The sequence below is a fragment of the Dama dama genome, chromosome 11, assembly GCF_033118175.1.
Source record: "Dama dama isolate Ldn47 chromosome 11, ASM3311817v1, whole genome shotgun sequence".
NCBI lineage: Eukaryota > Metazoa > Chordata > Mammalia > Artiodactyla > Cervidae > Dama > Dama dama.
The window spans coordinates 55802355-55819002 of NC_083691.1; the positions used below are offsets into that span (position 1 = coordinate 55802355).

General features: G+C 54.2%; 1 protein-coding gene across 1 annotated transcript in view; it reads right to left on the bottom strand.

Moving 5' to 3' along the window:
• Window positions 1-1167: 1167 nt before the first annotated feature.
• Window positions 1168-16648, bottom strand: part of POLR1A (RNA polymerase I subunit A) — an 84234-nt gene continuing 68753 nt past the window's right edge. Inside the window, exons 25-34 of the mRNA XM_061155270.1 lie at window positions 14732-14899; window positions 13598-13733; window positions 12966-13123; window positions 8031-8157; window positions 6346-6456; window positions 5428-5733; window positions 4552-4752; window positions 3197-3314; window positions 2555-2719; window positions 1168-2181 (exon numbers count right to left, since the gene is read on the bottom strand). Coding sequence (XP_061011253.1) covers window positions 2081-2181; window positions 2555-2719; window positions 3197-3314; window positions 4552-4752; window positions 5428-5733; window positions 6346-6456; window positions 8031-8157; window positions 12966-13123; window positions 13598-13733; window positions 14732-14899 — 1591 coding nt within the window. The 3' untranslated portion in view covers window positions 1168-2080. The remainder of the gene's footprint in view (window positions 2182-2554; window positions 2720-3196; window positions 3315-4551; window positions 4753-5427; window positions 5734-6345; window positions 6457-8030; window positions 8158-12965; window positions 13124-13597; window positions 13734-14731; window positions 14900-16648) is intronic.

Below are 16648 nucleotides of genomic sequence, written 5' to 3' on the forward strand. Positions count from 1 at the left end.
ACCTCTTGCTTTCTGGCCAGAAGCATCACCACCTCTGTTTGCTGAGGCTCCAGGTAGAGCCAATCAAGGTGTCCTCTGAACCACACTGTGTTCTTGACACCATGAGAGCTTCATCTCATACACATATACACACACACACACCTGCTTCTTGAGGGCAGGTATCAGACCTTACACACACACACACACACACACACACACACCTGCTTCTTGAGGGCAGGTATCAGACCTTACACACACACACATACACACACACACCTGCTTCTTGAGGGCAGGTATCAGACCTTACACACACACACACACACACCTGCTTCTTGAGAGCAGATATTAGACCTTAAGATCTTTGTGGGGAAATCAGGTGTCTGACTCATGTGAAGAAGTCAACTCACCAATTAGAGGGGATGCAGGCTGTGACTTGGCACAACCCAGGGCTTATTCTAATAAGTTGGTGATTCTCAACCCTGCTCATATTAGACTCATGCTTGTTGCTCAGTGGTAAAGAATCTGCCTGCCAAAGCAAGAGACTCGGGTTCCATCCCTGAGTCAGGAAGGTCCCCTGGAGAAGGAAATGGCAACCAACTCCAGTATTCCTGCCTGGGAAATCCCATGGACAGAGGAACTTGGTGGGCTATAGTCCACAGGCTCACAAAGAGTCAGACACGATCAAGCACACACACATGTGGGGTATGCAGGATCTTAGTTCCCCAACCAGGGATTGAACCCGCGGCCCCTGCAGTGGAAGAGTAGCATCCTAAGCACTGGATTGTCAGGGAAATCCCAGGGGAGTCCTGTTTCTGCCAGATTTCCCCTGGTGCCAGTGCAGGACACACAGGCTGTGTCTGGTCATCATGTGTCTGGAGGGAGCAGCGTGGTCACTCTTCTCAGACAAGGCCTCCCCTCCCAGCCCAGCCATCGTTCCTTCCCACCAGCTTCTGCTCCCCTGGCCTCAGGGCTAGAAGCTGGTTATGGAAGGGGGACACCGAAGGGACTGGCTGGGGTCAGAGGGGGAGGCTGCCAAGGCTGAGTTCTCCTTCCACACCCTCTGCCAAAAAAACAGGAAGAGGAACCTGAGCTGTGACTGCGCTGAGTAATTCTAGTCCTGGGCTCTCAAATCACAACGCAGAAACCATAAACCAAAGAGCCAAGAAGAACAAAACCAAAAGCCTGAAGTCTTTTCCATGTTTCTCCTCCCGATGCTGGTTCCAGCAATGTTTATTACTCAGCCTGAGTTGGAATAACATTAGACGAAAATAGAAACAGCCTCTGGTTCTACAAAGCCTGGGTCCAAGTCCTCTGACTTTTCTGTTCATGCCAGGGCCCCATGCTGCTGGTACCAGAGGTCAAGGGAGCCTGGATGACCCCGGATGGGGCAGATCCTACAGAGAGACACAGGTCTCAGTGCTGGATTGAGAGCAGAGCTAGGGAAACAGAGCCAGGCCACTCCCTCCAACAGTGCAGCCCGGCTGGGGAGTCAGGGTTTCATGTTGGGGTGAGCTGCTGGGGCTCCAGAGAGGCCTGCCCCAGGCTCAGGGCCGATCTGACCGGCTGGGGTGTGAAGCCACACACCCCAGGCATAGAAAGTGGGTGGGGAGAGGTCTCTATCATCTTGTGCTTGATCCAGAGAGCCTCAGGTGTGACTCTTACAGAACTCTGTCCCAGGGGGCTGGTGCAGCCAGCAGAAGCAGGACAAGGGGCAGCAGTGCTCTGCCCGTTGTGAGCCCCCAGGAAGCCTGCCTGCAGTCACTGGCTGCTCACAGCACTGAGACCTCACCTCGCTACCCTGGGGTGTCCGGGGGTTCCACCTCCGAGGTGTCCTGCAGCACCCGGGGGAGGTCCGGCCACTTTGGGCCGGGGGTAGAGGGTCTGGAGGGTATCTGGTAAGGGCTTCATTCACATCTTGAGATGGGAAGGGGTGAGGATAAACAACTTGTCCACTTCCCAGGTGATCTCAGTCCAGCTCAAAGGCCAGCTGCTCTTTGGACCCCCAAAGTCACTGCCAGGCCCTGTGCCGTCACTGTGACCTGCCCAGGACCCTGGTCTCCCAGTTCTCTCCTGTGACGGGCGGGCCGGTGCACAGGGGGCGCTATCTCAGTGGCTGCTTGAGCTCGAAGAGGCCGGTCCCACCCTTGACGACCTTCCCGACCACGAGGCAGGCTGATGGGGACCTCAGTTCGTCATGGGATCCTGGGAGACACAAGAGCGCTTGTGAGGTGTAGCTGGGGGTGATGGGAGAAGAGATGGGTGTGGGGGGCACTCAGCAAGAGGCTTGGCGGTTAGGGCACCTCCAGGGTCACGAGGGTGGTTCTGAAGCTTGGGGCCTGGTGGGAACAAGGCCGCGTTGCTTCTGCATTTTGAAGAGAGGAAGACCCTCCCTTCTCCTCCAAAAGGCAGAGGCGGCCTTCCGGTCTGGTGCCCACCCCCCAGCACTTCCTGGAGTGACAGCCCAGGCTCTCCCCAAAGTGTGAGGCTGTGGAAGGGTGCCTGAGGGATGAGCCTTGTCTGCCCAGAAGAGATTCAGGCGGGGTTAGGGAAGGCCAAGGACGTGCCCACAACTGACCCATGAGCGTGGCCTGCTTCAGAAACTGGAAGCTGGTCTCAAACGTCATCTGCTGCAGTGGCGAGGAGTTTGACCGGATCCCAAAGCGGTTCAGGGGCTTGTAAACGCCCTCAAAGCACATGTAATCAGCCACCAGGGAGAGGTGGCGGGGGTCAACGGTGATGCCTGTCACAGGGGTGGCAAGAGCAGGATGGGGGTTCAGCAGTGAAGAGGGGGTGGGGGGGAGCAGCGTCACCTAACCCCAGGGCTCCCCCCAACCCAGCTCCGTTACCTACTCACTCAGCTCTCTGACCCGACCTCGGTGGGCAGCCCTGTGTCCCCGGGCCTCACGACTGCATCTGGCAGTGTGGGCAGCAGCCCTGCAGGACATGAGCCGCCTCAATACTGTGTGCCTCTGGGAACTGAAATCCTGAAGGTGAGGTGAGGAAGAGACTCTCCCTCTGAGGCCAAGATCAGAAACATGCTGGGGGTGGGGAGGCTTTGGGGACGGGACTGCCAAGACTGATACACAAGGGACGCTTCTTTATGGGGGCCCTGAGGGTCTCCTGTGGGCTCCACCCTCATTGCACCCATATTTCAGCTCCTTGAAGATCTAGACTGGCACCCCGGGGCCTCCTGCCTGCCACTCGCATCCCCTCTCACCATATACGGCGAACACGTCCTTGATCTCTTTCTCGATCACGCGCAGTGCGGCCTCAATGCCATACGTGCTGGCCATGGCATGGATGTCGTTGGAATAGAGACGGCGCAGATCCAGGACCTGGGGGAGGCAGGAGGGGTCGGCGTGGAGGGCCCTGCCTTCTGCTCCCTCCTGTGGACATGTCCTACCCCTGGGCCTTGCTGCCTCCTCGGCTGCCGTGCTTGGGTGCAGCTGATGACAAAGTGGGCGCGAGGCAGTCCAGGACTAGCCTAAGAAGCGATGTGAGCAGAGCAGCCAACAGCATGCTGGCTGGGCTCAGGGTCTCTCTCACCATCAGCCAGGGCTGAGAGATGATTCGCTGCCCACTTTCAGAGTGAGGAACAAAGGTGTTTGTATAACAGAGAGACCTGTTTCCGAGGGTGGAGGGTCTGCTGGTAGGTGAGGCAAGCTCCCTGGCAGAGATTCAATTTCCTTCCCTGGGCACGGGGGCCTGCCAAGCCTCACCAGGGGCCTGAAGCTCCAATTCAGCCATCCCGGGGCAGGGTTCACAGTGGCTGTGTGCCAGGGCATGTCACCCCCACAGGAGACAGCAGAGACCCTGGCGGGTCACCTGGACTTGTTAAGACAAATCCCACGGGCTTGACTCGAGTGCATTCTGTCAGTGGCTGACGCTGGGGAGGCCTGAGCCCTTCCCACTCTGTCCTCTGGGGAAGCAGCTGGTGAAAGGCTCCGGGCAGAGGTGGGGCGTGTGCGGGACAATGCTGTGGGAGGATGTGTGTGAGGTTGGAGGGCCCTGCCAGCTTAGTGCAGACGAGAGAAGAGTGGGCTGGTCCCAGCAACTTGGAATGCAGTGGGGAAAACTTGTGTCTGGGGGTTGAGAGCATCTCAGAAGGTTCTGGGAGATGAGGTGAACTGGGAGGAAGCAAGAGAGAGCTCAGAGGAAAGGGTGGGTGTGCTTGGGAAGCAGGGGGAACAGGATACATAGGACTCTGTTGGGTGTGGCAGCCTGGGGGCCCCTTCACCAGATAAATCAAGCAGCCCCCCAGCCAGCACTCAGTATAACTATTTCTCACAAGTCTATGTTCGGAGGTTTTCATTTCAGAGAAAAGAAACTGCACGCAAATTAATGTGGGAAACTCTGGGCTCAGTAAAGTTAAGCAGGTTTTGTTCTGCAAATCTTAACTAGGCTCATGGGCACTGGAGATCTCCAAGAGGTGGCCCAGGCTGCAGACTTGGTCTGGGGACCCTGGGTTAGAAGCGTGAATAACCCAGGAAGGGCCAGGATAGAGCGGCTGGAGCCTCAGCTGGCATGAGGACCCATCCGCAGGACAGCAGGCGACCCTGAGGAGACACGCACCTCGGCATACTTGAACAGCTCTGGGAGGTTGATTCCTTCTGTGTTTAAGACAAGCTCCTTCTCGTTCTTACTGTTGGTGGTCTCATTCAGGAGGCACCTTGTGATACCCTTGGTTGCATAGATGACAGCTCCTTGGGCCAAGGACGCTACCAGGGAGCTCATGTCAAAGTTGACCTTCATGAGAGGGAGCTTCAGTGTCACCTGCAAGAGGAAGGAAAGCTGAGCCGGGAGACAGGGCTGACCCAGCCCCACACCACTCAGGGTCCCTGAGAGACCCCTCCAGAGCCCCACTGGGGCAAGCTGGGCGGTGGACTTGGCTTCCCATGTGAACATGGGCTGACTTAATGACCACATGGCAGCCACGTCCGGTCCCAAAGACTGAGGTGAAAATGGCAGAGCACCATTTTCACAGATGTCGTCGGTGAAAATCACCTCCACTCAACATGACCTCCATTCAACATCACCCTTGATATCCTTTCAATGACCACAAAGCCTAACACACATCCCACTGTACATGTAGTCCTGGTCAATGACTCGCATCTGTGCTACCATTTACGAATCACTGAACTGGATCAAAGGAAAGGACTAAAGCCAGTCTATGTGTAGACGTCTAGGCATCCAGACCAGCGAGCCTTCCAGGGACACTGCAATCCTGGAAGTGATGACCAGGCAGAAAGGTGGTGTGAGGAATGCAGCGTCTGCCGGCCTCTGTGATGTGCGTCAACACACGGTTGTAATGAAGTTCCCTTCCCACATGAAAGTACCTACAGGGCCTGATGGCTCGGACCCCCACATGCTCTTACTGGAAAGTCAGAGTGAGTGGGCCCAGGAGGGGGCTGTGACCTGGGGTTGACTGACCCCCTCACGGGCACTGACCTGGCACCACAGGCCGCCCTGTGTGTCGTACTGGTAGTCCTCTATGAATGGGTGGCACTCGCGCACGGCCTGTACCCGGCGCTCCACCGCCTCGGCCCCCTGGGGCTCCCGGCTTTGGGCGCGCTTCTGTGGCCGCGTCAGGGGGGCGCCGGGGAGCGAGTTCTCCTCGGGGACCCAGCCGCCTTCCTCCTGCTCCTGCTGAACGCCTTCTTTGAGGCCGGCCCCTTCCTCCTGACCGTCCTCGTCCTCCTTCTCCTCCTCCTCCTCCTCCTCCTTCTCCTCCTCCTCCTCGCTGTCGTAGTCGACCTGGCGGGGACGGAGTGCAGGCTACGTCACTTGGGCCCGACCAGTGACCTGAACTTGACCTTGCGGAACAAGTCCCCCCACCCCGAGAAGAGCTCTCATCTGCTGGCCAACCTCAGCCCCACCGGCTCTATCGGCCTGGCCTCTGCCCTCTGTTTGTCCCCTCAGGACGCCAGCCCCTCAGTCCCAGGGCCCCCTCCTCGGAGCTGTACGCCCCCACCCCAGCTCTCTCACCTGGGAGCCCCACTGGCCCCTCCACACCACCCTCTGTCCTGGCAGCAATCGTGGTGGTAAAGGACTGAAAGGGGGAAGGGGAAGGATGCATTTTCACGGGAAAGACAGAAGGTGGCCTGACTTTCCCTCCCGAAGGCCTCGGGGCCCCCCCAGTTTGATTCAGGTACAGGGATGGCCGATCCTGAAGGGCAGCCCTGGGCCAGCTGCTGCCTATGCGCCATCCCATGAACACGGCCTTCTCCATCGAGTGGTTGTGCTAGGCAGGCCAGTTTTGCTTCAAGGTTCCCTATGGTTCCAGCCGGATGCAGAGGCATGTCCTTAAGCACCGGGGGGGAGCCCTCAGGTGTGACAGAGGTGTCACCTCGGTCAAAGGTCCCTCACCTCCTCTTCTTGTTTCTCCTTGCGTTTGGCATCCGAGGCATCAGCATCTCCCTCCTCAGCTTCAGCGTCCACAATGTGCCCCTCCTCTTCCTCGTCGCCCTCCTGCCCTCCCTGGGGTTCCGGGACAAGGAAGAGAAACATGAGCTCCAACACCACGTGCCTGGTGAATCCATCTATCCATGCACCAAACTGGTCACCCATCCATCTGCCTGTCTCATTACTCAGCCATCCAGCTACCCACCTGCCTCTCACCCATCCATTCATCACACAGTACCTACAACCTTCCCAATTCCATCTACATCCCTTCCACCCACCTACCCACTCCTGGATTCCATATTTCCTTCTCTTCAGCCTAAATCTTTACACATACCACTCATAAAACCTTGTATTAAGAAGGAAAAAAAAGTGCCAAGGCTTTCCAAGTCATAAAGAAGATGGTGCTAATATTGTTCCAAGTATTTATGTTATGGGTGGAGATGAAAAGAAAGAATTACCTTGGCATTTTAGAAACTAAATATTTATTTCTTTCTCCTGACCCTGGCACCTAGTTCTTTATGATCTCCTTCTGGGTGATTTAAGAATTAAGACTGGGCAGCCTTCCAAAGACATTCCAATTGGTAGACTCCAGGGCAGAAGACCTGGCATTCTGTCTAGGCTGGACCCTCATTTTAGGGATGAGGAGACAGGCCCAGAGAGAGGAGGTGTCATAGCTGAAACCATGGAGCTGGAAAAGGATGGGACCAGTCTTCATCGCACCCGTCCAAGTAGAGCACAGCCAACTGTTGGCTCAGACAAGACCCAGGGAGCTGGCCCCACACTGCCTCTGCGTCTCTGGGCAGATGTATGTATATCTTAGTCGTTCAGTTGTGCCTGACTCTTTGCAGCCCCATGGACTGTAGACTGCCAGGTTCTTCTGCCCATGGAATTTTCCAGGCAAGAATACTGGAGTGGGTTGCCATTCCCTTCTCCAGGGGATCTTCCTGACCCAGATAAGGTACAATCATTCCTGGATTATTTTGCCTCCAGTGGCTTCCCCCTGGCTCCTTCCTTTTCCATCACTGGAGCCTAACTTCCCTGCTTCAGAATGCCTCCCTGGTCCCTGCCCGGTACTCTGTGAGTCTCAGTTCATCTGGCCTTGGAAAGTCAAAGGCAGAGCCAATGAAAACAGAAAACTTCCAAAAGTCTAGTAGGTATCATTACTTTGAGTCTGTCCTCAGGATAAAGAAAAATTACCTACAGAGGAGAGGGGGCCCTGAGAGCAGACAGATGGATGAGCTGGGGCCTGCACCCTGGGCGAGGCAGGCCATGCTGCCAGCGGCAGCTCCCCTCCGTGGCCCTCCACACCCAAGAAGGAAACCCTGCTTCTCGGCACTCAGAGCAGCAGATAAATCCTCAGGTAAGGGACTGCCTTGGTGGTCTAGTGGTTAAGACTCCATGCTCCCAATGCAGGGTGCACAGGTTCAATCCCTGGTCAGGGAACTAAGACCCCACATGCTATGTGGCCACACACACACAAGCCAAGGTAAGCAGAAAGAGGGGCCAACCCTAGGAAGGGGTGCAAGGAGCACTGAAAACAGTCAGAGCCACCCCAGGAGACCAGACTCAGTGAGTTGCCACCCTAAGGGGGTCCCAGCCTTGGACCTCCCTGTGATGGTCCCCAAGGGGCCCCCGGGGGACTTGCTCACCCGACTCCTCTCCGACTCGCCAGCATTGTCTAGATCCCGCTGGGTGGCTCTCCGCGTGTTCACACTTCTGAAAGCCGATGCTTTACTGTTCTTCTTCCTGATGGCTTCCATCAGAATTTTAAAGAATCTAAAATGAGAAGAAAGCCCCGCAGCCCCATTCAGTACCAGCATCTCCACTCTTCCTTCACTGCGGGGATAAGATGCTCTAAGGGCTTCGCCCACTTGAGGTGATATTGGGGACTGATTCAGGAGACAGAGACCTTGCCTCTCCAGTCAGCTCATTTTTTCCCCTCTTGCTATTTCTGGGTGGGGGCATACGGTGCATCAGAATGGCAGGGCTGAAAGTGTGCTCCCCCATTCGCAGGGGGCATGGCCTGGATCACCGCCAATGATCTCCTGGGCCATTCCCAGGAGAGGCATGGCCTCGATCACCACCGATGATCTCCTGAACTTTACTTCTCTTGTCTGGAAAGTGTGGGTGTCAGGCAATCCTGCTTTAGGGATCAGAAACACCCCCACGTCCACCAAAACCTGTCACGGGGCCTGGTAGGCTGGCTGCTCAATAAGTGACAGTTGTTGGTGCTGCGTGGGTCCATCTAACTAGTACAGCAGGTCCTTCAGTAGGAGGGACATCAAGGCTGGGACCAGGGCTGCCCCCAGCGCACCTACTGCATCTCCAGGAAGTGCTTGGGGCTGACAACTTCTGTCTCCTTGGTGTGGGAGCCCTGACGATTTGATGAGAGAACTAAGATGTGGAAGAGCTTATCAGAATCTCCAAGGCAGTGGTAACGTACTTTGTGGTAGTAAATCATGTTGACAGATTGTGGTGGTGGTTGTTTAGTTGCTCAGTCCTGTCCAACTCTTTTGAGACCCCATGGACTGTAGCCCTCCAGACTCCTCTGTCCATAGCCGGGCAAGAATACTGGAGTGGGTTGCCATTTCCTTCTCCAGGGGATCTTCCCGACCCACGGGTTCGATTGGTAGCTAAAGTCTTTACCACTGAGCCACCAGGGAAGCCCATCGACTGTTCAGAACCAAGGGAATTTAAAAGGACTAACGTGAGGCAGAAAGAGCCCAGCAGGCCTCTCGTGGCCCCTTCCTCCTGGGTTATCTATTCGTCACCCGCCCTGTCTCCTGTCCCCTGCTCTTTTCCTCATATATCCTCTTGTCTGTCTTCTGAGTCAGGCTATAACAGCACACCACACAGACTGCTTTTAATTATATAAACTATCAGTTCCTCATCTGCCCAGCCAGCCAGCTGTGTTCTCTGAGCATCTGCGATGTGCCTGCCACATGCCAGCCCGAGGGGCAAAGCCAGGATGAAAAGACAGGCACTCAGAGCCTTAACTGGAGGAGTGGGCAGGTCACATGTTTACTATTTTGTCCAGTAAAAGCAACAGACTGCTACTCTCCCTCCCAATTCCCCCCCAACTTTTTAAAGCTGTACATGGTTTTGGCTGAGGTTTCTGCCTTTGGAAGACTCCTTACCCACTGATCCAGGAAAAAGCCTGGTCACCAGGCAGGAGGAACAGGAACGAGAGGGCCAGATAGGGAGATGCCCGGCTTGACTTTAGAAAGATATAATCAACTGGGAAGAGAGGGAGGAAGAGACGCTTCTGAAAGGACAGGTTCAGGTCTCCGCTCTGCCAGTCTGGAGAGAGACAGACGAGGGTCTTGACCTCATCTGCGACTGTGGGGACCACTCCCGCCACACGCCCAGAGTCAGGGCGCAGTCAGTCACTGCAGGCCCACAGTGATCGCTCTGTGAAGACCATCTGTCAGAATGTGACTGAGGTGGAGCCGGATGGGGGCAGCAGTGGAGAAACTTCCCTCCCACATGAATTAATTACCACAGGGAACATGACTCTCGGCTGTTTCCGAAGGCGCCTGCCAACTGCTCCACCACCTGCCGTGTGCAAGGTCAGCCTCACAGAAGCCAACTGGTGTGACACAGCTGGGGACCGGAGGTCGGAACTCACCTCCTGCCTCCAAGCTCAGTATCCTTCCTATCTCACAGCCCCAGCCTGCCTTCTGAATCGTTTACACACACACCCAAAGGGATGGGCGCCAGGAGGAATATTTAGGGGAGCTTCATGGCTTATTTGTCTCCATTAGGGAAGGACCTCAAGTGTGTCTATCTTTTTCCTCTCCCATTTATGGAAAAAGAGTCTCATGAGGGACTTCCCTGGCAGTCCAGCAGTTGAGACTCCATGCTTCCACTGCAGGGACTGTGGGTTCAATCCCCGTAGTTGGGGAACTAAGATCCCACAAGCTGCACAGTGAGGTCAAAAAAATAAAGTCTCATGATTCAAAGGAAGGGAAGAAAAAGGGGGGAAAAGGGAAGAGAGACAGAAAAGATGTGGAGAGAGATGAAAAAGGGGAGAAGAAGAAAAAAGAAAGAGCTTCTGGGGGTGGTCACCCTTCTGAAGGCACATTCCCATCCCCGCATGGTCTGCATGGGGCAGGCCTGCCAAAGGCAGCCCAACCACACACACCCCCATGCCGCTCCCTCGCCTGAGCCCTGCCTGCCCAAGCCACAGAGTAGCTCCGCCAAGGGCGAGGGCACATGGCTTTGTTCATCACAGCTTTTCAAGTGCTCCAACCAAATGCAAAGTAGGAGCCAACTAAGTATTTCACCACTGAGAAGAGAAGTCAGGGCTCTCCCTAACAAGAAGAAATTTTTAAACAGTGATGGATTTTCAATCCCCCAAATGAAGATAAAGAGAAAGAACTCTGGGCAGAGCATGGTGCACACCTCATGCGACTTACTAGCCTACACCTGAGATGCATGGAAATAGGGCCGATCGGCCTGCTCTCAGTAATTCTCAAGAGGCCACGTGATCCTAATTCCCGTTTCTCAGACAAGGGCTGCCTGGCCAGCACAAACACGTGGCATGCTGGGAGGGATGTTTCTCCCAGTTAATTAATGAGCTGGCGTCTGGTCTCCTGCGACGTGACCCAGCACTCCGAGAGCACTCCTGACAGAATGAGCGTCCTCCACCCTGGCGAGGGGTGATGCACATGCTCCCCAGGGCCTGGCCGGCTGCCCATCCAAAGGGCTGAGCTCACATCCAAGGTCATCTAAACAACCCTGGCCGGCCTACACGCCACCTGCTTAGCAGGGCCAGACTGCAGCGAGCCCGAGTCTTCAGGTGAGAGGGAAGAAGAGGGCCTGGGCAAGACAGTCACTCCCTCCTGGCCACGCTTCCCAGGACTGCCCTGAGAGTGGGCAACACTCAGCAAATATTTGTGGGATCACTGTGTGGGTGGACATCCTGCCTCTACTATGCCCTTGGTTCTTTGATTCTGAGTAGCATCGGAAGACCTGAGGGCTGCTCCAGACTGAAAACAGGGGCCAGGGGTCCGTGGCCAAATCCTGTTAACATATCTAGTTCAGCCTCAACAGGCTTTTACAAAGATGACTTAGCTGTCAATGCTTACAAATTAGAGACTAATTTATAAAAGTAAAAGCAAGCAAGGCCTTCCCAGGTGACGCTAAAGGTGAGGTAAAGAATCCTCCTGCAACGCAGGAGACATAATGAGACCTGAGTTCAATCTCTGGGTCGGGAAGATCCCCTGGAGGAGGGCATGGCAACCCACTCCAATATTCTTGCCTGGAGAATCCCCATGGACAGAGGATCCTGGTGGGCTACAGTTCATAGGGTCGCCAAGAAGTCAGACATGACTGAAATGACTGAGCAAGCACACACACGAAAAAAAAACACCACAAACCAAAGACAGGAAAAAAAAAAAGAGAGGTAGTTTTCTTATTACTTTTTTTGAATCAGAAGGTCTGGCCACCCTGGCCCACATTCCTGCCTTCTCGAGGCAGGTGACATGCTCTCCAGCTGGCCAGGGGCTCCCAAATGCCTCACTGGCCTTCTTACCTGCCAACCCCCACAGCCATTTGAGTCTGCACTCCACCATCCAAGGTCAGCTGGCAAGTCAGCAGTGCTTTGCTGGCTCTTGTTGGCTTGCACCAGCCCTGACAGGAAACCCCCTTCCGAATCCTGGGCACTCAGCACTGTGTCCAGTGTCCAGACCGTGCTGTCCAGTGTCTAACAGTGACTTAACTTGAGAGAAAAATGGATGTTCAATCTCCCTACCAGAAGGGAACCAGATCTTCTCCATAAAAAGGTGGAGGTAGAACCTCCCTGGTGGGTCAGTGGTAAAGAATCCGCCTGCCAAAGCAGGAGACGTAGGTTTGACCCCTGATCCGGGAAGATACCACATGTCTTGGAGCAACTAAGCCCACATGCCACAACTACTGAGCCTGTGCTCTAGAGTCCAGGAGCCACAACTACTGAGCCCACGCAGCTACTGAAGCCCGAGTGCCCTAGAGTCCGTGCTCCAACAGAAGAGAAGCCACTGCAATAAGAAGCCTCTGCGCCACATCTAGAGAGTAACCCCCATTTGCCTCAACTAGACAAGAGGCAAGCGCCATGACAAGACCCAGCACAGCCAACACAAATAAATAAATAAAATTATTTTAAAAAGCCGGAGGTCAATCCCAGTTATAGAACTATGTTTAAGAGTAGCATGTTGTTAGCACAGGGCTCCTTCCTGACAGAATATCAATATATTAGGAACCACATCATGTCAGAAATGAATACCACATGCTGGTCTGACATCATAGTACCATCACTCCAATAAAGTTCTGTTCTCTTTATGGTCCATGGACTCCTACACCTTAAATCCTCCAAATACAAGTAGATGGAACTCATGGGCCAGAGAGCAAGAGGCAGGCAGAGCAATGGAGTCATACCCACAAGCCAGATGAAGCTGCAGGACTTCCCACTTTCCTAAACACTTCCCTTGGGTGAATCGTCTGGGCAAGAGCCCTCAGGCCCTAGGAGTTCTGTGGCCAGGAGCCCTCGCAGTTGATGACAGTCATACAATAAGAATCTGCCAAAGTCAAATGACCTGAGTCCTGACCTGGTTTCCATGAAGTGTAAGATGTCCTCAGGCCTCACGCACTTCTCCTGCTGGTAGTACGCGTGTGGCAGGAACTGAAACCGCAGCTGGTATACCCGGAACTTGTTCTGTTTCTCCCCCATACAGAAGGACTCCTGGACATCAATTTTCTCCAACACCTAGAACCAGACAGACAGATAGGACCCAGTGTGCCCCATGCCTGGGACTGAGCATTACAAGTGGGAAAACTGAGTTTGCAGGCACAGGGGCTGGGACCACAGCCCAAAGTTTCAAATGTGCGCTGCTAATGTAAATCCCTCTCGGGGTAGGGAGAGGGAAACCCATCCTGTAGGTCACACCTCCTGAGAAGGGCCTGAGGCTGTGGCGGGAGGGCTCAAGCGGGGCTGGTAAGTTAACCCAGAAAGTATCTTTATTTGTAAGGCACATTAAGAATGCTGCAGAACCAGTGGTTATTTTTAAAGCTTCCTGACCCACCCCTGCTCAGTTACCCGGCAGAGGAAGCCTGCCTCTCTCACTGGTGAAGTCTGAGCCCAGGGTCAGAAGAGTTGACAAAGGCCATTCTTCCCGGATGGGAGGATGGATGGAGGGGACACAGGAAAACGCCCGCAGCTGGGTCTGAAGGAGATCATTACCTCCCCAAGACACACTCTGGTGAGTTGCTTCTTCAGGCTTTTCACTTTCTTCAGCGCTTTCTTGGTATTGAACACAGGTACACTCATCATCGGCGTCTTGATGTTGGCGCTGGCCACCATGAGGATCTCCCGTAACCTGTCATGGAACAAGGGCACATCTGAGCCAAAGAAGCACCCGGAGTCTCTATTTTGCGAAGTCTTTCTCATCAACATGCTGGAGTTCTTTCAGCATCTGCAAGAGACGTTAGGATCTTGAGGGGGAAATACGCTGATCAGGGTGTCCCTGCTCTGGCCCTGTGTATGACAGCAAGGGATTCTGCAGTCAGCTTCCTCCACTGAAGCGTGGGCTCAAGGACAGGGCTGTGTCTTCTTGCTTCCTATCACCTGTGCCTCACTTACAGTGCTTGCTAAGGCTCCTACTGGGCACAAGGGCCACGGCCAGGCCTCAGCCACAGCTCCGTGAGCCAGCCTGGCCAGACTGCACTGTGGCCCCTGCCCTTCTCCTCCCCACAAACCCCAAGGCTGAGAAAGCCGAGGAGCCCGAGTTACTCAGCTAGAAAGCGGCCAGGTTGGGCAGGTGAGTGTGATCCTGTTCTTTCCTCTGGCCCAGCAGCCATCATCCTGCAGGGTGCACACTTTGACCTGAAGAGCCGGGGTCCCTCTGGATTCTGTTCTAGGTGAGTGGTGCCCCCGGAGCCGGGCAACCAGATGGCCTGACCCCGGGAGCCTGCAGTTTCACAAGCATTCCAGGAAACTGGGATCCAGGAGTTGGTGGAGAGCTAAATGGAGATGCTGAGAGGCCTGGGCATGGATCCAAGTGCAGAAACCAGTTGGGCTCCGGAAATTCCAACCCTGACCCCCGCCCCCCACTTTGATGACCCTCTCATTCACATACACATACTCTCAAAAATTCATACACACACACACCCCCACACTCTCACATTCATACTAACACACACCCTCACCCACACACTCAAACATTCATGCACACTCACACACACATTCATACATACACACTCTCACTCATACACACACACACACACACACACACACACATTTTCACACAATAATGAAATGCCCTCCTTCCCAGGAGCAGGCTTGGACAGACCCAGCCCATGTACCCTTGAAGCCCACCTCGGAATGCCCAGGGTGACGTTCATCTCGCCTCTGCCGGCAAAGTGGAAGGTGTTCAGGGTCATCTGTGTGGAGGGCTCCCCGATGCTCTGGGCGGCCAGCAGGCCCACGGCCTCACCCGGGTCACATAGTGAGCGCTGCCACTTGAGCTGCAGCAGAGTCCTCAAACTGGAAACAGGGTGGGGGGACATCAGGGGTCAGGGACACAGACACCACCTGCCTGTCACGAGCTGACGACAGACCCTGTGAGCAGGGTGCGTGAACCTGATACCTCTCTCTCCTTCTGGGCTTGTTTTACCAGGCAAATGGTCCTTCTAAGCCTTAAATTCCTGCCAATGACCCTGACATGTCCTAAATGACGCAGCACAGAGCCCAGCTGGGTGGCTGAAGCTCTGGATGTCCACGTTCAGACTGCTCATGTCTACCCAGAGAATGTCATGGAACCTGTGAACTCAGTGTTCACATTTCCCTTGGCTAATTCTTTATTCCCCACTGGCTATGACAGCTTGTAGAGGGCTGAAACCTCCCTCTGTACAAACTGGGGAGAGGTTCACGGAACAAGCATGGGGATAGGGTCGGGGAGGCAGGAGTAGGGCACTTCTCTTCTTAATTAGTGCAAATGGCTATGGGCCATTTTGGAAGTATGCATGCTATATGATTTTATAACCTTTGTAACTTACTAATAACCCTTCTTCCTATTTTTAGAACAGCCACAGGAACACTGTGTGATCCCAGCACACAGGACAAGGAATCGACTCAATAAATCAAGACAAAATGGACATTATGTGTGAGTGCAGAGGGAAGTAATAAAACTACATTTCTACGCAAGTTCTTTTTATTAATAAAAATCAGACTTTTCACTAACCTGATGTGTACTCTCCCCCCGCTACTTCAAACTAGTGAGGTTTGAGTGCGTATCAGTATTCCTGACAGAAAAAAACCTTCAAATATGTTGGGGTTGCCCTAGGCTTGCTAACAGAGCCTCTGTGAGAGTCACGGAAGCACACTTGCCTCCCCATCTCAGCCCGCTGAACCCAAGTGATGCTCCCCAGGGCTAAGCCTGCGCCACTCCTGATGCAGCACAGTTGGAGGGAGGACCCACGTGGTCCTTCTGAAAGTAAACGGCAGCATCCTGAGCGGCAGGGAGGAAGGTAAAAGGGAATCAGGGCCTTGCTCTTTTAGGGAAAACCCAGTTGGCAGCTAAACCACAACCTGCTGTGATTTATCACTCCATCTTCATACCTCTGAGGCCTGGCTGGAGAAACCTGTTTAAGGTGAAAAAAGTGACAGCTATCCCTCCACTCCAGGTCCTCCAGACAAGAATCTGTCTTTGCTCCTCCCCCTGTCGCAGTCCCACTCCCTGGACCCTCAGACTCCCTGTGTATCTGGCAGGGTTTCATCAGGTGCAGGACATGCAGCCAAGCTAGAGCAGATGATCTAAGGCCTCCAGCTCTGCAGGCCAGGCTAAGAGAACTGAGCGGGAAGGACCCCTTGATGACTGCTCTGAGACCATTGCCCCAGCAGACATTCCCTGGGGGCATATGTCACCTTTCAATTCACTCTGGCTCAGTGCTGGTCCATGCCTGGCTTCCCACTTGTCTTAAGTCACTAGTCACTAAGTCGTGTCTGACTCTTTGCAACCCCATGGACTGTAGCCTCTCAGGCTCCACTGTCCAAGGAATTTTCCAGGCAAGAATACTGGAGTGGGCTGCTATTTCCTTCTCCAGGGGACCTTCCCGATCCAGCAGTTGAACCTGTAATGCACTGGCAGGCAGGTTGTTTACCACTGAGCCACCTGGGAATGGGAAGCTCAAACTCTACTTCAGATGCAGTCAAAGACAGCAATGATCAAGGAGCCATTCATTAATTCCTTAACATTCTACTTATAATCACTACAGTTATTTATATCAGCTTTGA